At 51.8% G+C, this 24,106-nt stretch overlaps 8 protein-coding genes across 8 annotated transcripts; 6 read left to right on the plus strand and 2 right to left on the minus strand.

The window, feature by feature from the left end:
- Nucleotides 1-204: 204 nt before the first annotated feature.
- On the plus strand, nt 205-1,670 carry PG994_004452 (uncharacterized protein; the record flags this gene model as incomplete). The annotated part of the gene is made up of 3 exons (XM_066855861.1): nt 205-714; nt 770-825; nt 899-1,670. The coding sequence occupies 3 exons, from the start codon at nt 205-207 to the stop codon at nt 1,668-1,670; spliced, it is 1,338 nt and encodes a 445-aa protein (XP_066718028.1).
- Nucleotides 1,671-3,516: 1,846 nt separating this feature from the next.
- On the plus strand, nt 3,517-4,664 carry PG994_004453 (uncharacterized protein; the record flags this gene model as incomplete). Its single annotated transcript, XM_066855862.1, has 2 exons — nt 3,517-3,771; nt 3,846-4,664. The coding sequence occupies 2 exons, from the start codon at nt 3,517-3,519 to the stop codon at nt 4,662-4,664; spliced, it is 1,074 nt and encodes a 357-aa protein (XP_066718029.1).
- A 2,600-nt stretch (nt 4,665-7,264) lies between these two features.
- Nucleotides 7,265-8,462, minus strand: PG994_004454 (ankyrin repeat-containing domain protein; the record flags this gene model as incomplete). Its single annotated transcript, XM_066855863.1, has 3 exons — nt 7,265-7,524; nt 7,625-7,991; nt 8,229-8,462. 3 exons carry the CDS (start codon nt 8,460-8,462, stop codon nt 7,265-7,267), a joined length of 861 nt encoding a protein of 286 aa, XP_066718030.1.
- A 2,122-nt stretch (nt 8,463-10,584) lies between these two features.
- Nucleotides 10,585-11,040, plus strand: PG994_004455 (uncharacterized protein; the record flags this gene model as incomplete). Its single annotated transcript, XM_066855864.1, has 1 exon — nt 10,585-11,040. One exon carries the CDS (start codon nt 10,585-10,587, stop codon nt 11,038-11,040), a length of 456 nt encoding a protein of 151 aa, XP_066718031.1.
- Nucleotides 11,041-13,150: 2,110 nt separating this feature from the next.
- On the plus strand, nt 13,151-16,735 carry PG994_004456 (uncharacterized protein; the record flags this gene model as incomplete). Its single annotated transcript, XM_066855865.1, has 6 exons — nt 13,151-13,243; nt 13,411-13,528; nt 13,600-13,819; nt 13,875-15,847; nt 15,898-16,137; nt 16,377-16,735. The coding sequence occupies 6 exons, from the start codon at nt 13,151-13,153 to the stop codon at nt 16,733-16,735; spliced, it is 3,003 nt and encodes a 1,000-aa protein (XP_066718032.1).
- Nucleotides 16,736-17,195: 460 nt separating this feature from the next.
- On the minus strand, nt 17,196-17,955 carry PG994_004457 (uncharacterized protein; the record flags this gene model as incomplete). The annotated part of the gene is made up of 3 exons (XM_066855866.1): nt 17,196-17,694; nt 17,766-17,893; nt 17,935-17,955. The coding sequence occupies 3 exons, from the start codon at nt 17,953-17,955 to the stop codon at nt 17,196-17,198; spliced, it is 648 nt and encodes a 215-aa protein (XP_066718033.1).
- Nucleotides 17,956-18,188: 233 nt separating this feature from the next.
- PG994_004458 (uncharacterized protein) lies at nt 18,189-18,686 on the plus strand (the record flags this gene model as incomplete). The annotated part of the gene is made up of 1 exon (XM_066855867.1): nt 18,189-18,686. The coding sequence occupies one exon, from the start codon at nt 18,189-18,191 to the stop codon at nt 18,684-18,686; it is 498 nt and encodes a 165-aa protein (XP_066718034.1).
- Nucleotides 18,687-20,920: 2,234 nt separating this feature from the next.
- On the plus strand, nt 20,921-22,253 carry PG994_004459 (cut8; the record flags this gene model as incomplete). The annotated part of the gene is made up of 4 exons (XM_066855868.1): nt 20,921-21,002; nt 21,182-21,251; nt 21,359-22,001; nt 22,053-22,253. The coding sequence occupies 4 exons, from the start codon at nt 20,921-20,923 to the stop codon at nt 22,251-22,253; spliced, it is 996 nt and encodes a 331-aa protein (XP_066718035.1).
- Between the last annotated feature and the right edge of the window lie 1,853 nt (nt 22,254-24,106).

The raw sequence follows: 24,106 nt of genomic DNA on the forward strand, positions 1-24,106 counted from the left end.
GTCCCAAACGATACACGGATATTCTCTCTGTAACTCGTCGATCGGGCATCTGTCTTTGTTATCCGCCCCCACATCCAATCGATTGAAGGGTCCGGCTCAATCCAGGTGGTGTCAGACGCTGCTGCAGGAGGCAGGAGAAGGAGGGACGGGTTTTTAGTGCGCTAACAGCTCGAGCCCAGCCCAGCCCATTGCCCAGAGCCCAGCATGCAGGACCAAAATGTATCAGCGGCTCCTTTTTCGAGATCCGCCAGCATTTCTGGAGCTACTAGTCGTCGCAACAACAACAGCAGCAGCAACAGCCTGAGCGCCAACCACTCCGGCCCACGATCCAGACCCAGCACGAGCCACTGTGAGCGCGAAGAACCCGCACAGCCCGCGAAAGAGAGGCCCCGCTTCCTCAGCAAAGAGCGCGACCGCAAACCTTCGTTCACGGGTCTCGTGCGCCGGGCTTCATTCTCAGGGAAGCGCCGTGGCAGCGTATCGAATGGGACCGCAGGGGGGCAGAACATAGCTGATGACACTGCACCGCCTGCCCTTCCCGAGCACGCCCTCGCCAATGCTGCCAAGTTCTCCAAGGAGTACGAAAATACCGCCGCACCATCGCCTGCCTCCGTCGACTCGTTCAGTAAGATGCTGAGTCGCACTGCACCCACCTCGAATGGATACAATAACGCCGTAACGTCGCCGCCGCCGCCAATGGAAAGGGGAGGCTCCGTGAGCGCCCAGGGGCGGATTGGGGCCGCAGAATGAAAGCTCCATTATATATCAGCACATCCAAGAGATTGCGAATAAGAGGATATCAACATTAGACTATTTACGCAAGGCGTACGTAAACTCTACTGCTTGCATGCATGTGGCACAAGGGAGCTTTCTTTCTCGCTAACTGTTTCCCTTATAGTCACGAAGGCCGCGTTTACTGGTTCAACACATTGCTTTTCGACAAGCCCGACTTGGCTCGCATGCCCTACTTTGACTCGCGGAAATTGGCCCGTCGCGCAACAAATTACCTCCTCCTCGGACTCTCCTTGCCTACCGTGATCGATCTCAACTCGTCCACGCCGCTCGAGTTCCTCCGGTCCCTCAACACCCTCCTCACCGAGTTCGAATCCTTCCAGCAGATCCACACCGAGAACGGCATCAACGCCTCCTCGCTCTCGCGCGCGCGCCTCCCCCAGATGTTCCGCCGCGGCCCCGGCGGGAAGGGGCGAAGGCAATCGGGCGCCGGCGACCTGGGGTGCATCCCCGAAGGCGGCGACGCGGGAGGAGGCGGCGGTGGCGCCTCGGGCGCCATGGGGGGCAGCAACAGCCTCGTCAACCAGACGCCCACGTCGGTCATCTCGTTCGGGCTGGGCGGCGAGGGCAACGACCTGCTCCCCGGCGAGGAGTACACGCACCTGCTCACGCCCAGCCTGCCGTTCGACCCGGACTTCTTCGAGACATTTGCTACCCTTTGCGACGTGCTCATTGACTGCTACACGCGGCTCATGAGCTTGATACCCAGCGCCCGGGAGTGCACGCCGCCCATCGCCGAACTGTTCACCAAGGCCGACGCTAGGGTGCGCAAGATCATCATCCAGGGCGTGATCAAGGAGTTTGAGGATTCAAGTCGAGTTGGGCTAAAGCAAGAGGTCGGTAACGTCAGTAAGGTTGTCTTGGGGGGGTTGATGTAAGAAGGATAAATACCCTGTGCTATCAGGATGGGATCGGATGGGATCGGACGGGAGGTATGTGTCTTCTGGTGGGCAGCGATTTACTCTTGGTTCGAGGGGATTACGGCGTTCGATGAGCCAGATCAGGGTGGCTACTATATTACGAAGACCATTGTATATACGATGGAGAGCATGCATCTAGCTTTATATACGGTTGCTCAGTACACAGAATTCAAGTCAATCTATACATGATCGTTTCCTGTATGTCTTTGCCGTATGGTCTTTTCTGGTCTCGCGGGTACGGTGGAGAACGGACTCGATGTATATACATTGCATGTTTTGTATTATTCCTGAAAAACTAAGATCTCAACTAACTAGGGGATCGGGATAGGACAATCTGACACTTGCCAGATGTGCCTGTATATTGTTCAACCAAAAGGATGAATGTTCATCAGATACCATAACGCATTTGTTGGTCGTCGTCGACACGTTGTGTCTCAGTGCTTGACTCTATAAATGGTTCTCATCACCTGAACGTAAAACCCCCGGAATCCACTGGTTGAGTGATGAAGAGCATTGAAATGCATCAGATCAGAGTGATGAAAGGGGGGAGCTTCCCACGAAGCCCAGAGTGTAAAACATGCCAGATCTGAAGCGTTCCTCAGCATCCTCAGTCCTCGACAGAAATCAAGAACATGATTTGAAGCCCCCCTCGCACCAAGAATAAGCCCCGTCGAGTTGCCACCTGCTTCAACACGAGATCGAAGACCGGAGGTAATCGCATAACTTTTGGATCTCGACTAGATGGTTCCCAACTTAGCCTTGTAGCACCTCCCTCCCGACTCCAAGCGGTCAGAAAGTCACCATCCGCGCCGCCACACGATCGCCACATACCCTCAGTCCGACACGAGAAGAGGCGGACTCATATCTTCGTCCATTGGGGCTCAACCCGCCGTAGCCAAGAGATGCGACATTGTGCGACGGAAACAAATGATTTTGGGATAACAATCCGGGGCAGAGAAAAGGAAGGGAAGAAAGGCGAGAGGTACGGTAAGCCGCTGTGCTTTTATGGCGGCGCGTTTCCGCTCTTCTCTTCGTTGTCCTTTGAAAAAAGAAACAAGAAAAGGTGTCCGGGGACTTTCTCCCAAAGCTTGCTTCTGAATGAGAGATCGGGACGATCTCTCTGTGTATAGCTTCAATAGCGATTTTTCGGACGAGGGGTGGCTTGAGGGAGAAGGAAAGAGGCAGGAAAGGCCACTGGGAGAGCTTGGTTGAATTTTTATACAGAAATTTCCCAATGGAACTCAAGCTTAGGTGGGTCTGCCTCTGCCTGCCTTTGGAACCCACTAAAGATTTGCATGCACGCCCAATTGCACAGCTACCTATGCAGATAGATGGAATGCATTGATAATGGGCAGAGGAATGAAATATCGAAGGGCCTCTTAGAGTACTACAAGAGTAATTCTTTACAAATGAGCACGTACACTAAGATTCATTTACGTCTTGTGCATTTATTAAAGAGACCATATTCGTGTAAGATAAGTACATATGTAAGGAATGGACCATTGTCTTATTCAGCGGACGTTATGCACCTATCTAGTATAAGTACCTGCCTAGCTAGCCCGGTTCTAGTCTTATCGTTTATCCGGGTACTGCTCGCGACCTTAATTTTTGGTCAATTGAGAGCTCCCAACGCGATTGACCTGCATTAAAGGTAGCAACAGGCGCGACGAGGGTTGGATAGGCCTACGACCGAGACAGCCTCCCATTTCAGCAACATCCCTACAACAACTAACTGAGTTTCCGCCGAGTAAATTTGCCCAAGATAGCGTCTTTTCCGACAAATACTTAGAAGAAGTTTGCCGAGATGTCGCTGTTCGGCTCTGCTGCTCCCGCGGCGTCCTCGACCAACACCCAGGGCGACCTGTCCAAGGACGTCGCTCTCAACCAGCCTCCTGAGGACACTGTCACTGACCTCGTCTTCTCTCCTACCGCTGAGATCTTGGCCGTCTCGAGTTGGGACAAGAAAGTGCGCGTGTACGAGATCGACAACTCTGGACAAAGTCAAGGCAAACATGCCTACGACCACGATGCCCCTGTATTCAGTGTCGACTTCTCCAAGGTAGGTTTCTTCTGGCCTTTTCTTCCTCTTCTCTTCTTCCACTTCCCATCAATATACTTACATGAGCTCTATAGGATGGCACGAAGCTCGTATCCGCCGGTGCCGACAAAATGGCCAAGCTCTGCGACCTCGGCGGCAACCTCCAGGCGCAGCAAGTAGCCGCCCACGACCAACCCATCAAGTGCGCCAAGTTCTTCGAGTCACCACAGTCCAATAGCACCATGCTGGTCACTGGCAGCTGGGATAAGACGGTCAAATACTGGGATCTCCGACAGAGCACGCCCGTCGGCACCGTCACCGCGCAGGAGCGAATCTATTCGATGGACGTCCGCAACAACCTTCTCGTCATCGGCACCGCAGACCGCTACATCAACGTTGTCAACCTGCAGGATCCCCTCAAGTTCTACAAAACCATCCAGAGTCCGCTCAAGTGGCAGACTCGAGTTGTCAGTTGCTTCAGCGATGCCTCGGGTTTCGCGGTGGGCTCCATCGAAGGCCGCTGCGCCATCCAATACGTCGAGGAGAAGGACGCCACCTCCAACTTCAGTTTCAAGTGCCACCGTGACCCCCCGCAGGGCAACGTCACCAACGTCTACAGCGTGAACGACATCTCCTTCCACCCCGTGCACGGCACCTTCTCGACTGCCGGCAGCGACGGCACCTTCCACTTCTGGGACAAGGACGCTAAGCACCGCCTCAAGGGCTACCCGACCGTGGGCGGCAGCATCGTTGCCACCACGTTCAACAGCACGGGCAGCATCTTCGCCTACGCCGTCGGCTATGACTGGAGCAAGGGACACCAGGGTAACAATCCGCAGTACCCCAATAAAGTCATGCTGCACCCCGTCCAGGGCGATGAGTGCAAGCCGCGCCCGAGCGTCAAGAAGCGATAGAAGAGCGACGGCGTGCTGCGGATCCAGGATTTGGTGTAATTTGTCAGTTGGATCAGCTCTTAATACAAAAAGCGGGATTCACACGGCTGAGGCGTTTACGGGTTGTATGGCATGAGAAATGATTTTATTTGCAGTCGTCACAGAAGCAGTTTGCTTGCCTCCATAGGGATACCATTTGTCATAGAGGTTCTTTGTTCGCTCCGTGACTCCTCTCCATATGCCTTCTACCTGGTTCTTCCGAATTCCCGCTGCAATAGCAATTTGATTTGACACATTATCAGTAGATCAGCCGCCGAACTTCACTATCTTACTTACCCGTAGTCCTCCATTTGTTGGATCTTCCCCACTGCTTCCCTTCTGGGAACTGGAAGTTAATACTGAGCACATGAAGGAAAGGGCTGTCATCGTTAGGAGATACAGAGGGCTTTGCGTCTGGTAGCGATGCTGGTAGTTAGAATGTACCTCTTTGAAGTTACTGTTGGTTCATACTTGCCTGTTTTAGCTGCCTCAAAATAACCAGAGCCGTACGCTCCTGATCTCGTTCTAGTACGCACTGGTAGTGGCATGGCCGATTGATATGTCTCAACGTTCCATTAGTAAATGCCCGACTGTCATATTGCATCTGGCTCAGTGGCAATGGCTTAGTAGGAATGGAGGTTCTTGCGCACGTGTCAAGGAGATATCTTCTAGCTCGCGATGGATTGCCGAGCAACGGGTTGGATTTCAGTTGGCCATCGCCGGTCGTACCGTAGGAATCATTCAAGCTGACATGTGTAGGTATTCTGGATCGCCTCTTGCTCTTTCTCCCGAGCAGAGCAGTGCCTGATATTTGACCAGGATATGTGCCGCCTTGTTTATGGTCAGCATACGTCTCACAGCTGATGAAGACTTCCGTCACCCTTGCCGTCCAGTATTTCATCCCTTCGAATTTCGGGACTCGTAGCCCCGCTTAGGTTATTTATGATGAGCTGCCACGGCTCTGCTCAATCCCCCTGTCGCTCCAGAATGTCGATCAGTATGTTTTATAGATCCTGATAGCTCGTCTTGCGGTGGCAATCGACCCAGAGCCTCACGAAAGACCGTGCCGATTCACGTACCTAAGCTCTTCTTTAGCCAGCAAGAAGGTCGATGTGGATCTATTGATCCTCGTGCAAGGTTTGTAACCTTACCTGGCACGAGTCTTTCTGGAGCTTGATCGTGCCTCGAGTTCGGTCGACGTTGATCTCATGTGGGATCGATGAACATCAAGTGCCTAATTTGGATCATGACTTTTGGGCTCGAGATCCTCTTGATCGCCAGCAATGGCCTGGGCAAGAGCATACATCTCCATGGCACTAACTAGCTATGGGAGATCTTCAGACAGTTTCTTCAAAGGTATCATGGTCAAAGTTCGATCCTTTCGCAAGTCTTTCCACCTCAGAGGCCATATCACATTGTACCGGTCTGAGGAAGTATGAAGCAACCGTATCCTCAGCCGCAGCTTGTAGTCTTCTTTCAGATATTGATTGTTCGAGATATCGCATCCACGGTCTGGCAGACGGCTTATGGTTTGGTGAAACACTCAGAAAGGCGACGAAGAGAAGCGGGATGGAGATCCCCACGAGTTGCCCATAATGAGGGCGTGTCTTTGCCAGAAGATCAGAGAAGAGGGTAATGTTCTGCCGGTGCATCGTCTGGGCCTCGTCCATTTTACCTTGGTCGGCGAGGATGCAGCCTAGGCTTTGAAAGGCCTAGGTATATTATGATCGCTATCTCGAATCACAGCGTGACTTCTGACGGCATGCGATAGAGGCCGTCTCTTGCGCGGCCAGAATTGAGTGTTGTCTCTCAATGACACCAGTGAGGCTACGTCGTTGAAACCCAACTCATCGTTCAGCTCGTGTATCCAGGCTGGGCCTCTCTCTCCATTGGCTTGGAGCAGTTTGAGCCAGATGTCTTCGTTGTTGGAGTTTTCGAAAAGGTATGAGTACTTCGTGTCTAAGTTACGTATGGAAGGGAATATGATCACGTATTCATACATGTAGGTAAATTTCCGGGTCCTTCTTGCCTGACAGGGCCCATCTATCTCATATCGTACTCGTCGACAACATACACGCAGAGCCGCTTGACCAATGTAGGAGTAATTGTCTACCAAGGCGCTAGCATGATCCCAGCCCCTTTTCCAGAAGTGACACCCACTAGACCCCCGTACGACCTTAGAAATCGCCAAGCTCTTCCCTTAATCTTGGCCTACGGAGTACTCGCCAGTTTTATATGTAACACCATTATATAGATTGTGCTGTATTGAGGGTGGTTTGATACTATCGTCCTTTCTCGGCCAAGGCAGAAGTAAATCGGTCCTCTCCTTCAAGACCCTATCTCCTGCGTCTCACATCCTACTCCCACGGGCGCCTCTCCCTCTCCCTAGCGCACGCCGCAATTTGCCATCCTCCTCCTCCTGGATCCTCAGCGCCACGTTTGCCCGTTCCTGGTTCAGGATCCCACGCGGCGTTATGCCCACGGCATTGAGCCGATCGCCGCTGGCCGTCCCGAACAGATCGAGCACCTTTTCGGTCCCCCGCGATATTTCCTTGGTACATTTTTCGACCTCGTCCGCCTGGCTACGCAGAGCCATATGCGTCGGCGTTGGCCAAGCTGGGGTTGGCGCTCTGCTCGAGCAGGAACCGTATCGTGTAGAGGCTTCGTGGAAGCTTCTGCGCCGCGTGGTGCAGCGGCGTGTTTCCTCGCGCGTCGGTCCCGTTCAGCGGGGCGCCGCGTTCAAGCAGTCTGGAGAGCAGCTCTGTAGGCACAGGGTAGTATCGCGACCGCGTTATGAGCCCCAGAGTTGTTTCTCCGTCGTTGTTGCGGAGAGCGACGTCGGCTCCATTGTCAAGGAGCAAATGGGAGAGCACGTCGCGATAGTCAGAGCCCTTCGCAGCGAGGTGTAGAGGTGTGTTCCCCAAGGTGTCTGGACAATTGACGGGGGTGTGGTAGTAGGAGCTTCATGGTTTCGGCGGCGCGGCGCGTCATGTCTTCGTCCGGCGTCATGGGCTTTTGGTGGACGCCACACCTGGCCGCCCAATGGATGGACAGGCGCCCAAGTTCATCGCGCATATTGACCATGTCCCGCTCTTCGGGTACGCTCAAGAGAATCTCTATCGCTTCGAAGTTGGCGTACGTGGCCGCAATATGCAGTAGCGTGGCATCGATGATGCTCGACTCGGCCTCAAACCCCAAAGGCACTTGTAGAGGCGCACCGAGGTCAATGAGGCGCCGGAGGAGACTCGGCCCCGCATGGGTAATGGTCAAACTCAGCACAGTATCGCACAATCCCTGTCGCTCGAGATACTGGTAACGTCAATAGGAGCGATCTTGGACGCTGGCGCCTCGGTCCAGCAAGATGCCCACAATCTCTTCACTCCGGCAGAGACCTGTTGCCGGGGTTACCGGGTTTATCGGGTCCCACACACCACTATCCGGATGAGTAAGGGTGGAGCATGCACAAAGCAGTGGTGTCGGACCTTAGTCGTCTGCAGCCGAGATATCTGCCTCGACATCGTCCGAAATGCTCAGTAGATAGCATACCATGCCCACTTGGCGCGCCGAGCAGGCATCCAGTAGCGGCATGTCCGGGAGGGAAAGCAGGTCAGAGCCTGCGGCGGCTTGGGCTTTTTGGTATGCGACAAGCCTGTGGTAGACGTCGACGCTTCCAAACCGGATGGCCTCATCAAACACATCGCCACGGCTCCCTGTTACCCTTCCGTCGCCTACAGTATGCTTCTCAAAGTACTCTTCAAGTGCTTCGACGTCGTTGGCCATGATGATATCTATTAACGGGCTATAACCATCCGACTCATTGTAATCATGACCCGGGGTATACGAAGAGAGACTAGGCATTTTTAAAAAGAGAAAGAGCTGTTATAGTGAAAGAATGTAGACAACATTTCACTTTCAAGTGGTAGGTCGGGATACCACTTTAAATACCTCTAAAAGGAAATGAGTACCCCCGCTATAAACCTGTGAACGGGGCCGGGGCAGGGACAAAGGCCAGGCAGCACTGTCGCCACGAAAACCGCCCTGTCCTGCGGCACCTCATACGAGGTAGACAGCAGCATGATCGAGCGCGCTCATATCTGCCTGTCCAACTACGTTTCGATCCGCCTCTTACCACGGCCAGCCCGTTACTGGGAACAGCCACATGACGCCGACCTCGTCCGGTGCAACGCTCACTGCATGGCACCTGTGTTCGGTTTCGATGCTCAAACGCCCTTCACAAACCCATCTACTCCGACAGAACCCTTTCCCTACATCAACCTTGGCCCCCGCCATGCCGAATCCAGTTGGGCTCGCTGTGTGATTATTGATTCTGATGCCTGTTCCACACTAGGCCCCTGGCAGAGCCCAGAGAGGAGTGACCACGGTATGCCATAAACGATAAAAGAAAAGATATTTTATGGGACAACATCAACATTCTCACTTGGGTTGAGGTCATCGGAACCGAGAGCTTGTCACTCAAAGAGAAATCGATAATGTACCGCGCTTGCGACGTTATGCTAAGCAACTCAGGCAAGACTTAGGTAGGAGGTTGGATGCTTGGTTTGTAGAGGTTCAGTAATAAGAGACCAGTCGTCGAACAGTATAGCCTCCTCCTTCTTCGGATACCAATCAAGACGAAGATATCTCTTTATCCTCATTGATACACCGGCCAATATGGTGACCTAACCATCGAAATTCGCCGTTGTTTCCCCAACTATCTATAACAAGAGGTGGCTCCAGGTCCGACTGGATCTCGGTCAGTACGAGAGTCTTATCTAAAAAAAAAAAAACTGCCATGAACTGCTCATTGAGCTTGCACTCTAATCTTGATGATATTGATCTCCGCCACGGGCGATCGTAACATCATATGAGCAGCCAATCAAAGTCAATGGTAGCACCTTGCATGGAAGTACTCAAGACAAAAATATTCCAGACCAGCGTGTCTGAGAAAGTGAAGTCCGAGCCTCGATGCGCTACAAGGTGAGTTAAAGAAGCAAAGGTGAGCTCCTCAGCCTCTCCTTCAGATCCAGCCGGAGAGCATGACGGAATTCGTCCATCTCGCAGCTATGCCCGGATCCGGTCAATGGTATATTGTGTCAATCTGTGTGAGCTGAGAAAAGTTATGGACAGAGAGCAATGGAAATAGACATTTTCTAGTCAGAAAAGTTCAGACACGGATTCATGGATTTAATTACCATGAATACCTTGCTTTCGTGGACACGGAATTTTGTTTTGTTCAATCAACACATTTCGCTAGAACGATTTATCCAATCAGTGTGTGACTTTTACATCAGCATTATTGATTTCAAAGCCTGAAGCATTAAATTTCTTACGTCAACAGAGAAATTAAAACGGCCTGTAAAACGGCCTGCCTCGGAGAAAGGATACACGCAAGCACCAACCATTGGACAAAACTCATCTTGCTGCTAGGATACGACCAAATGTTTCTCGAGCTGAGCTCCTCAAAGATCGGGAGATCATCCTCCCAAAATTTGTTTTAGATCTTATAACCCGCATCGTATTCGCCAGCCTGACCAGATAGTGCCATCGATAACCAAAATTCTCTGGCCCCGACGGAACTTGGAAGAAAGCATCATGGCCCTTGTCGACCGCGTCTTTCCCTAGCGGTCTGCCCAACGGCATACTAACAGAGAACCAGAAGGTCGAAGTGCGGAAGAAATTTCTTTTAGCTACGTCACTCAGTAAACACGTGTTGAGATCCAATGAACAAACTAATACCACTCTAATCACTTGCCCCTACCCATCGGGATTAGCAGGAGGCTGGACGTATTCCACCTACCAGATTTCTTTTGCGCCGCCCTGTATTCACCTATTACATGGAAAAGATGCCTGTCACCGATACAAAAGCACTGTCTTGAGTGTCCGCTTTATAAATGTGGATAAGATGCTCGTCGCTAAAAGCCCCTTTCAGAGGTTGCTTACCGCCAAGCCTTTGAAAGAAACGTTGACGACATTATACATCTTGTTTTCCTCGGCGGACAGTAAATCGCCTATGTTGCTAGAGAAGGAGGTCAATCACCACGGCCTCGATCACTCGCTGCTAGAACCGCCACCTCCTGACCACTCGTACCACGAAACCCAACGAGCCGCGATTCTACCCACGAGCGTGACGGTCTTGTATCAGAAATTGTCTTATGAGGGAGAGAGGCCGTATGGCCTTTGGGTTGAAGCAGAAGACCCGATGCCCATCACGACCGTGGGCAAATGGCCGAATAGCAAGATATCGGGGCGGCATGTTTACTGGGTAGGCTTCGTGGCCACCATCATTGCCATCATCATCTTTGTCATTGCTGCGATGGCACCGGCTGCCATGCGGGTATGGATCGGTTTTTGCAATTGATTCAACGGCCTAAGTCGGCCTGGTAGTTTGAATTCTCCAATCATGATCACATTCTTATCACTAAATATTGGAGTGAAATGGTCACGGACAGGTCTGAGTTGCGTCATCTTGAAACAATCGGGACCGTACAAATGCATAAAGGCCAATCTGTAGATACCTCTCGTCAAAACAAGTAGCTCATATTTCTTGATTAAGCACTTACATATCCAGATTGAGTGTTGATGATGATGTTACTGGCTTGAAACAGTTAATAATATATGAATCTCCTGCTTCCAATGGGGTTGCAATTCATATTATCTCCTAGCCAATATTCCTCGTTCATGAAAAACAAACCTACCCCCTGTTCTTCTCGAAGAATTCAGCAGCAATTGTATGAACGCGTGGAGGTTTATTAATACAGCCTACCCACAAGTGTCATAGACATTGTAAGCTTACATACAGTACACATCAGTCGTGTGCAACATATGGACTGGAGAGAAATTTGCTTCTCGTCAATAGCTGATCGCCAACCCCCCTTTTTAGCCATCATTGGCATCTCACGCCGTGGCGAGCTCCTCCCAGGGCCAAGTCTGACCTCTGCTTATCCTATCAGAATTCCGCAATATCGAAATCAAATCGATTGGTTCAGGCCATGAATAAATGCTTACTATGAGAATCATACACCTTGAAACATGGCCAGCCCTCCATTGAATCGAATTTCCAGAGGATCTGTAGACAGCTCCATGCCACCCGTAGATATCATCGAGCCGTCTAAAATATGGAGCTACACAGTTTCCTGTCATATTCCAGATGTTTGTAAATATTATATTTCAAAACATTGTCGTCTACCTACTGTGAGTGGCACCAAGGGCCTTGAAAACTCTTGATAGTGGGACATGCTGCTAGGTTACCTATAAGTACATATCTTCAAAGATAACTGATACTGGACTCCATCCACGTCCGGGGCGGTTTGAGCTCTTCCAACAGCGAAGTGCTCTGTGGTAAAGAATACGGTATCAGTCATCAATCTCATCGAACAAAGAGACCCAACAGGAGTGCAGCGGCTAGAAACAGTTCACTCTAAACATGCATAATCTTGCTTGAAAGTGTGAGAACATTCACCTTTGCGCGCATATATGGAGCAGAGCATCAATGAAGCCTTTCACAGAGCAGGAAACCAGCATATAGACAACATGTGCTTTGCCACTCCCCTTTTAACACGAATACTGTACTGTACCTCCATGCGTCCGTCTAAAACATCCAGTGTTATCAATATCACATTGCAGAGTTAACTGTTGAATATTGCTGAGAGAGTTGTCAGGGCCGCCCAGCATTGGGTACCTTGTGTAAGCATCAGATCACTGAAGTCCGGGATGTCATATCGTGCTTGCCCTCCACACTGCAGATTACCTCCAACCAACAGGGTCATGCGTATAAGAACCCTGGGATATCTTCCACGGGTGCCTCCCTTATACTATATTGGTACTGTCTCCTCGTAGGTGCTTGTGTTCACTGCGTAGAGCATTCACTTCGCCGAGGTATGTCGCCGACACCTACTCTTCAAGTACCTCATCGTCGTACCCATGGTAGTTGTCCCCAACCCGTCTGCAGCATCCAAACCGACGACATCGTGATTTGAAGCCCTGGTGATCCCACGGAGCTTCACCCACCAATTTCTTTCTCTTTTTTTTCACACAAGGCACTTGCATTTGTGTGCAGTTCCTACTCCTGCTGATCAAGATTTTTCTGCGGATTTTTTCCCCATGCCTAAAGCAAACCCAGATTAAGATTAGGCCATCTCTAACTTGGGTCATTCTTTCCCTTCTTCCCACCACCAACCCTCCCCATCTCCACCCTCTTCCTTCCCATTTCCCCAAACCATAACAACTTTTGTTTACATTAGGCAAGTTGGTCAAAATTAGATCCAACTTGCCTCTCATCAACAGGATTTGATTTTTCACCATACATCAGCACACCTCCTCGAGCACATGCGTACTCATCTATTCCATCACACCTGACTAGTATTGCGACTTCTAACGCACCCTGATCTTGTTCTTTGGGCATAGCCCCAAGTCACTTCACTTGCCCAATCACTACACCCAAGGGAAGTAAGTCACGTTTTGGAGTTAAGATGGAGGGTCCTCGCGAGAAGCCCGTTGGCGCTGGTGGTCATCATCATGATGGCGGCGGCCGTAAGGACGACATTGCAAAGTTGTCCATGTCGGTAAGTTCGACCCTGCTTCATTCGATGTCAATGATGACGAACTTGATGCTGAGTGGGTTGTTGTTGACGTTGTACCTCATCGTCATCCGATCTTGCTCCCACCTTATCACTGTCATGATTATGCATACATTGCCTTGAATTCGCTGCTGATGGACAAACTTATCCAGAATGATCTTGGCATCGACCGCCTGGAGGAGCAAGCCCAAGATGACGACTGGTTTACCAGCGCGGACACACTCCTTCCTGCTGCACCCGTCAGATCCATTGCAGAGAACGGTTGGCAGAGTAAGTATCCCTGAGCCCAATTCCGTAGAATGCTCCCAAACCGGGGTTCGGTAAACTGACAAGATACAAAGATGCTGTCCAAAGCGATGTCTTCGTGGATGATGATTCCAGAGGCATGAAGGGCCTGGATCCTATCGCCAATGGGCGCCTCCACGCTGATCGCAGATCTGTCGCTTCTGGAGCCGCGAACGGGCCTCGTGGCCTTAGCCTCGTACGAGCTGCGCAGAGCAATGGTCATGGAGCTCGAGCTAACTTCGGCAATGCGCCCAGTGGCCCAAGCTACGATCCCATGTAAGTGAACAAGCATGGTTGTTGGTAATTGGACTATCCCTGACCAAGACGATAGGCATCCTCAGAAGAGAGGTCATTCGACACCCCTTAGATTGCCGCCTCATCAAGGTCATTCGACACCCCCTTCGTCGCCGCCTCATCGAGGTCCATCGAAACAGTCCAGATCGTCGCATCATCAGGGTCCAGCCTATGGATCCGATCAGGTGTCGAAACTCGGCATCGTCATGTCGCCTGGTGCTAATCTCTTCACCTTCAAGAATAGCAAGTCAGCGTCTTCTATACCGCAACGTGCTCCTCCTCCTAGTGAGCCCATTCAGCTTCAGCCGAGAGGACCTACAATGTTCGATGCACCTCGTGTCACTTCGACCCTGAACAACAACCAAAAGCGTTCAGCTAGCCACCAAGAGGGCTCAAATCCCCTCTCCATCCAGCGTCAACCTTTGACTATCTTCTCAGCTGCGAGTGTTGTCGGTGTAGTACCTCGTCTGTCTTCATCCTCTAGCCAGGCAAATGGCAACACCAACGCCCCCTCTAACAAGCGCATCAAGGCCACGCCTCCTCATTTGCGCCCCGCCTCGGGTCATTCCGGAGTTACACCCTCGGGCTCTGCATCTCGTGCAGATGTTACTCTGCCTTCCCAGAGAGGGCTTACTCAGAGCCATCCCAGCGTTACTAGCCAGCTTGACGGACCAACTACTCAGCCACAGCAAAGCTTCCACATAATCTTCGAGTGCGAAGTTAATATCTCAAGGGCACTTCCCAACACTGATGGTACCATCCCTACGAGTGGAAAGGTGTTCTTATACACACATCCCACAAATGGTGGATGGATCATTTGGGAGCTGCAAAGAAACAATGGTTTCGTCACTCGGGATGATGTGAGAGCGTTTATCAACACCTTCTCCGCTGGCAGCAATGTTATCCTTCGTCGCCGAACCGATGCAACCCAGCCTCTTACCATAAACAACTTGTTGTTCCCTAGCATGATAGCAGCTGACGAGCTCAAAAACGCTATCAACTTGAGCCAGGAGCGAATGAATTCTGTCAACGCCCCGCAGTTTGAGGAGAGAACCTTCGAGGCTCCTAAGACTGGTGTTGTTGATCTGCACACTCTCCTAGAGTTGCACCAAACACCGGAGTCTGGCCAGACGGTCGATCAGCCTCTGGCTGAAGGCAACAACAACCATACCGGCTTTGAAGTTGTCCAGAAGGCGACTAATGGCGCACAGCACCACAATCATGGAGAAGACCAGAGAGATAACAGGGTCCCTCCACATAAGAGATCTGTCAAGAGAGCCCCTGCCGTACAGGCTTCAGAAACCATCGAGGGCAATACTCTGCTCGCTTCACAATCCACCCAGAAGGTTTCTAGTGGTGCGCAGCATCAGGAGAATCCGACATCATCCCTTATTGATATGAAGTCGCCCATGAAGGGGAACTCATCAGCTCGAGGAGTTCAAGCTTCGCCTATGCCCACAAAGCTGATTAAGATTGAAGCCGAGGACAAGGGCAAGCGACCGGAATCGGAGTATCTGAGGGGCCTCACGTATGAGGTACCCTCATCATCTGCCATAGCAGGGCTTGCGACTAAACCGCCTTCCTCGGATGCAATTAGAGACGCATCCCAACAGATCTCGCGATCCAACCTGGACGTGGCAGGACAGGTCATTTCTACCGATGCCAAGACGTACAAGTATGATGCATTGGAGCAACAGCCAATGTCTCATTCTGGAAGTGCTTCGGACATCAAAAATCTCAACACAGCACGTGGTGGCGAGGACGACATGAATCAGGATGCCGATGATCACTCCGGTGACCAGGAGCCCATGGCAGAGTCCACAGAGCTTGGCAACGAGCCTGAGCAGAGCACTGAGCTTGTACTGGCCCCAGTCCTCAAGACCATCCAGTTACATGATGTGGAGAGAAAGCTACCAGTACGCAATCTGTCTTCTGCATCTGAGGGTCTCATTATGGGTATGACGAGCGGCAAATGGCACGGCCTGATCGAGTCAGTCGAAGGGCTTAACAGTGCTTGTGCTGAAATGAACTTATTCCCGATCGCCTGCTTGAGAATACAGCCTTGCTGGCAACCTGGCAAACTCTCTACCAAAACCCAGCATTCCGATGTTTCAATGACGATGACAAGTTGAACACAGTGGCCGTCGTCTACGACAAGGTATGTCGGGATTTCACAAATGGTCGCATCAGATACTCGATTCATCATCTGATGGATCTCCGGGTCCTCGACGACCCAGACACTGCTGTACCTAACCTCAAGGCGATTCCCGAAGTAAACAAGAGCCGAGGAACCATTGCCAGTGTGCCATATAACCGAAAGAACATGACGAGCCTGGCTTCTGCAAGCAGTCAATTCTTGACGCCTTCCAGGCCTACGGGCGATCAAGCTATGGCCTCGCCTTTGCCTCGTCTCCTCCATGAGCGCGGCAGATTGACTCCTCCCCCGATTCATCCGAGCTGAGAGAGCAGCAAGTGGCCAGAGAATCGATTCCAGCATCCAGTGGCAGACCCGAACACTCCTCATCTCCGATTGCGCCAGCTCCCCCTGCAGCTAGTGAGACCAGTACTCTTGGTCAGATAGCCGACAAGACCGAGAAGGCAATCAAGCAAAAGGATCAGAAGCCAGTCACTAAGATTGAGCCTCAGCCGGAAGCTTCATCTTCTGCATCGCAAGTGCCTACATATGGTGCGAACCAGACGTCGCAGATGCCAGCCAAGAAAGAGGAGACAATCTTGGTAGCCCGCCCGCAGACACCCTCCCCGTTGACTCCAACCCAGAACTCACAAGTGCCTGGTGATCGTACTGGCAGCCAAGGTCTCCGCAGCGCACTCTCGCACATGCGTGGAATCAGACAGAACCTCGGTTCTGCTGGCCTTGGCGGCTCGCGGTGGGCTTAGGAGACCATTTCAGAATCAGACGTGATGACACCTTCAATACTTCACACACCTGAACAACTCGATACGGAGCCGAAAGGCGAAGGGACGGATAAGAGTAAGATGTCTGAGATGATGTTGAAGATGGATAACCTAGCACGAGATCTCGAGGGTTTGAAAATCAGCGACTGAGGGATAGTCGCAGTTGTATTTGTAAGATTAGACCACTTTAGGTAGAGTGATACCTAGGTAGATAGATTCGTACACCTAGTTAGGAATACTGGCTAGCAAGATCTTGGCCAGTAATACACGAATCTCAACCAGAGCTGATATATCCATCACTGCATGAATTTGCAGTAGTTAAGTGCAATCTTGATCTTGTGGACAGTTAATTGGCGCCCAAGGGATTCCCAATTACCCAGTCAAGAAGTAATGAAGTACTGGTGTGCATGCGAGATTGGCATCATAAATATGCAGGTGGCCTTTACTGGTACGACGTACGGCCCGACTTGGACGGCCTCGTAGTCTGCCGCACACAGGCCAGTGGGTCGCCTCGGGTGCGCAAGACCTCGTGGGTGAACGAGTCAAGCAGCACAAGCCGGTCCGGCGGCTTCTTAGCATGGAGACTCTCGCTGGGCGCGTTGAAGACCGACTCCCATGTGCGGATGCTGCTCACACACAGCGGGAGGAAGCCCGACAAGGCGGCCAGGTCGGGCTTACCGCCGCAGTACTGCGCGAGCGCGACATCGAAGAAGGGAGGGGGACGAAGTCGCCGTGTTCGTTGCCGTTGCAGCCGCGCTGCCGCCGCCAGGCGCGTTGGCCAGGTGTTCGTGCCGGGGTCTTTGACAGCGCCGGCGGCGATCTTGCGAACAGCACGGTTGGGGGGATGGGGAGGAAGGCGGGGCGAGAGGCAATTCCAGAGGGCCCACGCATGCGTGCCATTCACCGGGACGGAGTGGTCGATGATGGCAAGCCACCCGGGGCTGGACGTTCACAAGGTTTATGCGGTGTTGTCCCACGCGACGAAGCCCAAGTTAAGGCAGCTCAGCCCCACCGCGTTGCCTTCTCGAGGCTGAAGCTCTCGGCATCCGCGGCCAGGGCCTGGCGGATTGCACCGGTGGTCGATAATATGGTTGTTGCGGCCTTGCCCGGGAACGACGACGACGATGCGGCCTTGCTTGTCTAGCGCCTCGTCGTATACGCCTCGTTGACGTGTGGAGAACTTCGAGCTTGACGGGGAACATGAAGAACGGGAGGGTCAGGGCTGATCACCAGGGGGGGCGCCTTAGGCGATGATGGGGGACATGATGGCACGGCAGAAGAGCGATGGAGTGAACGATGGCGGAGGTAAACCCGTCGTTCGTTTTTTTTGGCACTCCTCGTGTTGCACACACACACACACACATATCTGACAACATTAGAAAAGTATATCGAGTGTGGGGAAGACACGACGTATCTATGTTGGTTGATTCCACTCATGCAACATGAAGCAAGTGCGTGCCCTTCATCCGACTTCAGCTTCCCCGAGTCTCAGGTAGCTACTAAGAAATGTAGCTCGCCGACGGGGGATGATTTGATTCGACTGAGCTTCAGCTTCATGCGCAGCTATGCGGACTTGCCAATCAAGCTGGCCATCCTTGATCCCCGCGACGCCTCCAATTCCGAGACTGGTTGGCTGCAGCAGGCTATTCCCGCGTCCTGGCACCTTTGTGACGGTGACGGTGAAGGTGGCTATGACGACTATAGCCACGACGCTGATAACGCGGCTGTTCCCAACACTACTACTACTGTCATCCAGTTCGAGGGCAGAGAACGACTGCAAGACTTGGTTCTGATACTTGGTATTCACATGAAGATGTTGAGGGTGTGGCCCGCGATGACGTTTGCGTCGACGGACAAAGTGAAGTGGCTCAGTTTCGGTTCTGATCCGACAATCTCCTTATCAAGCCACAGGTGCGCTCCCCAGCGGCGGTGAGGAGAAGGCGACACCGAACAACAGAGTTTACCAACCGCGGCGGACGTTGCCGCAGTGGAGTCAGCTGTGTGTGTTGTGCTGTTTGGGGGGAGCCACATGGGAATGATGCTGTTAACCTTGCTAGTAGGGTTGCAGTCGCAGGGCAGGGTGGAGCTCTTCATTCCCGATCAAATCAATCATCAAAGCGTTTCGAAAAGGGTTTTTCTGTTGTTGTTTTTCTTCTTTTCCTTCTGCAGCGATTTGATTTACGTCTGGCAGGTTGGGTGACACCCGACCGACACGGGAGACGGGGATATATGTCCACATAATTACTGTTTTAGGTGTCCCGTTCATTAACCATCTCGGGAGTGAAAATGTTGGCCTGCATCTGAAACTCCGTCATTAGCCACGGCGATTGAGTTTCGTTTGGATGGAGGATAGAGAATTGGGAGCAAGCCAACGCAGATGACTAACCTAGATCGGAAGGATTCCGCAGGCGTTGTTACGTGTGCTATGGCCAAGTGACCCAGAGAGCGGACATCGTTGTACTGGGGGGTTTGATTGGACGGATCTTGATTCAATGTGACTTACTAGCAGTCGTGGTATTCCCCACAGCCAGCCAGTCACCTTGGACGACAGCAGGTAATAAATAGATGGCATCTTGCTCCAAGTGCGGCCATTGGAGGACGGCGGACAACTCAGCAAGGCGCTGGTTGGCTAACTTAGCTCCAGCATATGGGCCAGTCAGGATTCGTCAGAGCTGTATCAAGAAAGAAAGAAAGAAAAAAAAAAGACGGGCAAAGACGTGGAGGGTTGTGAGGCAGCTGGGTAAATACGTAGGTCGTGAGATATCACATCATGGACTGATTTTTCCTATATTGCAGGAATGGATATCGGGAATAGCTGCATGATGATATATGTACTTGGGAGTCAGGGGTAAGAAGATGTCGAACAGCATTCGTACTTAGGGTCGCCGGCCTAGACCCGCATAGCATAGATGAGATAGGGTGGAGGTTTCTGATTCTTGACCGCTTTTGTCAAGTGGCATCTTCCCTCCATGTCGCCATGATGAATTGATTGCTCCTGTGAAGGCGTCAAGGGCGGCAAGGCTACCCAGAAGGGCTGCTTGCTTCCCAAGAGATTACGGATGTGTGCAAATTACAGGTTGAAAGGGGGGCCTGGCGTGAAAGATGAGCGTTGTGGTAACGATGCAACGATGCCGCCATACCTCCAAGCCCTAGTAGCTAGTAGTAGCAGGAATGGATGTCGGCCGGGGCCTCTTTAGCGATGACCGGGGGCTGATGGAGGGGGGAGGGGAAGGTCACCACCACTGCTAGAACGTCCATCCATCCACCAGTGGTAGAAGAAGATTTGAGCCATACTAGACAATGTTTCCCGTGTTCATGCCTAACCCTGACCTTGAGATTGATTTGGTCAACGAATGGGCTGAGTGTGACCGACTTTGGGTACATGACTAGGAGAGACAAAGAACGCATCCGTTGCTGACCTTGAAGAGCGTCAATATCGGTGGTGGTTGGCTGGCGTGCTGGGTTTGTCTTCACTCCGGCCCAGTCTAGCGGCGGCCTTGCGTCAACCGGACCACGCCCTCTCTCGCCCTCAGCCAGGCGCCCGAACCCACATCAGATCCAAGCATCCGCTTCCCAGCCAGATACTTGCATGCCCTGCATGCTTGCATACCTTATGTATCTGCTTCCTAATAAGGGCACCCACCCATCCATACCAGCGACTCGACTAGGTTACCTTCTGGGTTACTGCTGTACTGTACTGTACCAACCCTTCCGCCTGGCTTGCTGGTCCTTGGTTCGTTCCTTGGGGAAATCCCAATCCACAGACTAAACAACTCGACTTGTGCATTCTTCTTCTTTTACTTCGAAAACCCCCCTCCCGAAACCCTTCTCATTTCGTTTCCTCCATTTTGCTTCATCAGGCACCGACCGGCCGTCTTCGTATTATCATTTGAAAGCCTTCTCCATCCAGGCTGCTGCCTTCCTTAAATTCGGTCGCTTCGACGTAAATAGTGGCACAGCATCGTTGCAGCCGACCAGACTTGCCGACCGTACGACCGATCCACCATACTGTCAATACGCACCGACTGTCGGCACCAAACGCCATCACAACCGAATAATTGCCAACAACAACAAAAGAACCAGACCTTCCATCATCGATCCATCAGCATCCAACCATTTGCCGAAAATTCTCGAGACTTCCTTCCTTGGGGGGACTGACTGGCCACAATGAACGTGCTGTTGTCACCACAGCCTTCGTTCCTCCCTCACCAACACAACTCTGCGTCCCGTCGCTCTCCTACACGATCTAGTGAGTTTTCCTTGTTCAATCGGTTCCTGACCAATATTTCGGCCTGTCATGGTTCGAGGGCTGCGAGACTCGAGGACGCCAATGCACGCTACTCCGTTTGCTTTTGGCTTGCAAGCATATCATGACCCTCCACATGTGGCAATAAAAGAACTCCTCAGCTAATCGTAACCACCATATAGTGTCTCCATTTCAGCACAGCAACATGTCGAGCAACCGAAAGCGAAAGGCCGAGGACGATGGCGATGAGATGTCCGTTTCGCCCATGAGCTCGCCTGCGATCCAGAACCGCCAACTCTCCCGCCCCTCGAAAAAGATCCGCTCCAACGATATTGCCGGTCGCCCCTTACTCTCCCCAGACTCCTCGAGACGCTCGATGCCGCCTCTTTACGTATGGTCCTTCAGAAAATCTGCGAACGGCAACCAGAGATTGGAGAGGAGGTCGTCAAGAGTGCGCCTAAGCCCTCGGTCCCAAATGCCCTGCAGGTCTTGGAGGATTACCAGCAGAAGATGCGGGCCGCCTTCCCCTACGGAGACTCGAGTTCGGACTACACCTATTACCGTGTGAAGGCCCCTATGGTGGCTCTCATGGATGCCCTCGCCGACTTCACGCCGCAATACCTGCCCCCGAATGAGACCCAGGCCAACGTTTCTCTGCAATACCTCGATGGCGCCACCAAGGTGATTCACAATCTACCTGAGTGGGAGAGCCACAACTACCGCCACCACAAGGAGAACGCTTACGACGAGATCTCGAGAGCGTGGGCATTGGTCATCAACGAGGCTGCCAAGCGAGGCGGAGGCTTTGTACTGCATACGGGCGGCTGGGACCAGATTCTCTCCAAGCACAATCAACAATCTGGAGGCCGACTGGGAACCGCTATGAACGCTATGGCAGCCAATGTTGGCTGGGTCGGTGGAGGCCCCTCGAACGCCCCGCAAGAACAACAACAGCAACACTCGATCCTCAATGAGCTCCTGTCCGGTAACTACGGTGCCCCTGTCAGGGTTGGGCCTTGGTAGGAAAAAAGCTCAGGCTCCGAAGAGCTTTAGTTCGGAAAACCCCCGATGCTGAACGCATCAGATGATGGACTAGTGAAGAGCATGAAGGTTTCCGAGCATGGCACCGTGGATTTTAGCGTTACGACATACGATATCCAGCATCTTGCATCCAGCGTCACCGCTGGCACACGTACGACTGAGCATTTGGAGATGGAAAGAGGCAGCGCTACTGCAGATACCGCATCACGATGATATATGACTACTTTTTCTTCCCCTTTATTCCTCATTGGCATCGGAAAGGCAGCATAGAATAGGGGTTCATGGCTACATTGTTTTTCTTTCCTGGCGTTTGCACATGTTATCTTGCTTGTCTTCAGCCCTTCCGAGGCTGTTCCTTTGCTGTTTTCTTAATTCACCGTTCACGTTCGGCCACTCAGTATACATACTACCTTCTTGTTCGACTCGTTGACTCCGTGCCATCGGGGAAGGACACTATGGTTTGGATCTGCCCATAGTCCTTCCTTATTACTCACAAGAACCTGTCATCATGACCGCTGGTAAAACACAGTCCAGTTTCGGTGGAGTGTAATAGCACGCCTTCGTCACGGGTGCTGATCCATGTTTTCTGTATGCATGCTCCTCTTTCCCTCCCCCGGCGGATTGGGTATTGCTTGGGAGTTATGGGAGTTTCGTTGTTCGTAGATAGGCATGCAGTCGTCTGCGGATACACCACACAAAAATAGGAAGACGACACTGGAAAGTCGCATATACCCTCAGCTGCTGTTGTCGAGATACATCATCGGGTGAATGGACGAAAATTGATTTTGATATTCTTCGTAAAAAGTAGCCTCAGCATCATGTTTCTTTCTGTGTCTTTCTGTGTGTGGCCTAGCCACCAAACTGTTTTCTCCGGTGTCTGCCTACTTCACCAGCCCCATACCCCATTTTCCATCTCTGCTTCGCTCTCTCCATATCCTTTCTAGTGATGAAAACGCTTCAGGGCAGATGAGGCATGGTGCTTCCTCCCACGCCCAGTGAAACGAGAGAATCCATCACGGCATACACAGGCCCAATCGCCAGGCCAGAGCAGTATATGCCCGTCAAAAGACGAGACTACTCTACTTGACCAAAGCCATTTCATAACACAACAAATAAGGACAATCGAATCCCTAATTTTCAACGACGCTGTTTCAAGACGGAGCGGATGAAAAGGCAAGCTTGCCAAGGATGATTTCCACATCATTGACTCTCTGACGGGGATAAACGGTGTACGCAGGTACTGACACGACGACCAAGCACGTACTTGACTAGGTACATAGTCCTGGTCTCACGAAGCGCGTCGGCAGCTCTGAATGAAGTACGATTGGGATTGGTTTTATCTTCATACACCTATCACTTCTCGAGGATTCATATGACGAAGCTAAGATAGGATCTTTTTTCTCCCTCTATCCCCCTACCCCTTACCCCTGCCGGTCTCTTTATTTTCTCTCCACTAAGCTGCGCGCCTTATTCACTATAAGCGGCCAAAACGAGCAATGGACTGGCACAGCGAGTGATACCACGACGATCAGAAGGTTGATTATAAAAAGGAATATGTATTCCAAAGTTTCTTTGTAATATTTTTGTTCCTGGGGTCTAGGAGTAGAGTTCTTAATATTTAAGTGAAGATTTGCTTCGACGAGGAGGGGAGTTGTCAAAGCATTGTATGTCCACCTATGTCCATCCCACCTGTAATAAGCGCCTGGGTATGTCAGTCTGAGAAGCTTCTGTGCGCTGGCATATGTTCAAACCAGTAGAGGTGCGCATGTAGTCGTCCGCACAGGCTTCTTAGAAACTGACTCTCCCTTCTTGCTTTCGTCGAGTCTCAAGCTCGTCGACCTCGGCCATTAACCTAGACTGGCTTTTCGCCGGATCCGCTCTGGGTTCTTGACTGATTGAGGTACTTCGGCATTAGTAGTAGGTAGTAAATAAGGGAGAGCAAAAGAGAAGGGGAATTAAAGAACATGTCGTTGATGTACACGGTACCTCACATTTCGAGAGCGCTGTAGATTGAACCACCAAGTATACAGCCGGGAATGATCGACATCCCAGGGTTACCGGCATAG

The sequence above is a fragment of the Apiospora phragmitis genome (assembly GCF_038363925.1).
Source record: "Apiospora phragmitis strain CBS 135458 chromosome Unknown utg000005l:1.0-4161743.0:1.0-4166827.0, whole genome shotgun sequence".
In the NCBI taxonomy this organism is placed as follows: Eukaryota; Fungi; Ascomycota; class Sordariomycetes; order Amphisphaeriales; family Apiosporaceae; genus Apiospora; species Apiospora phragmitis.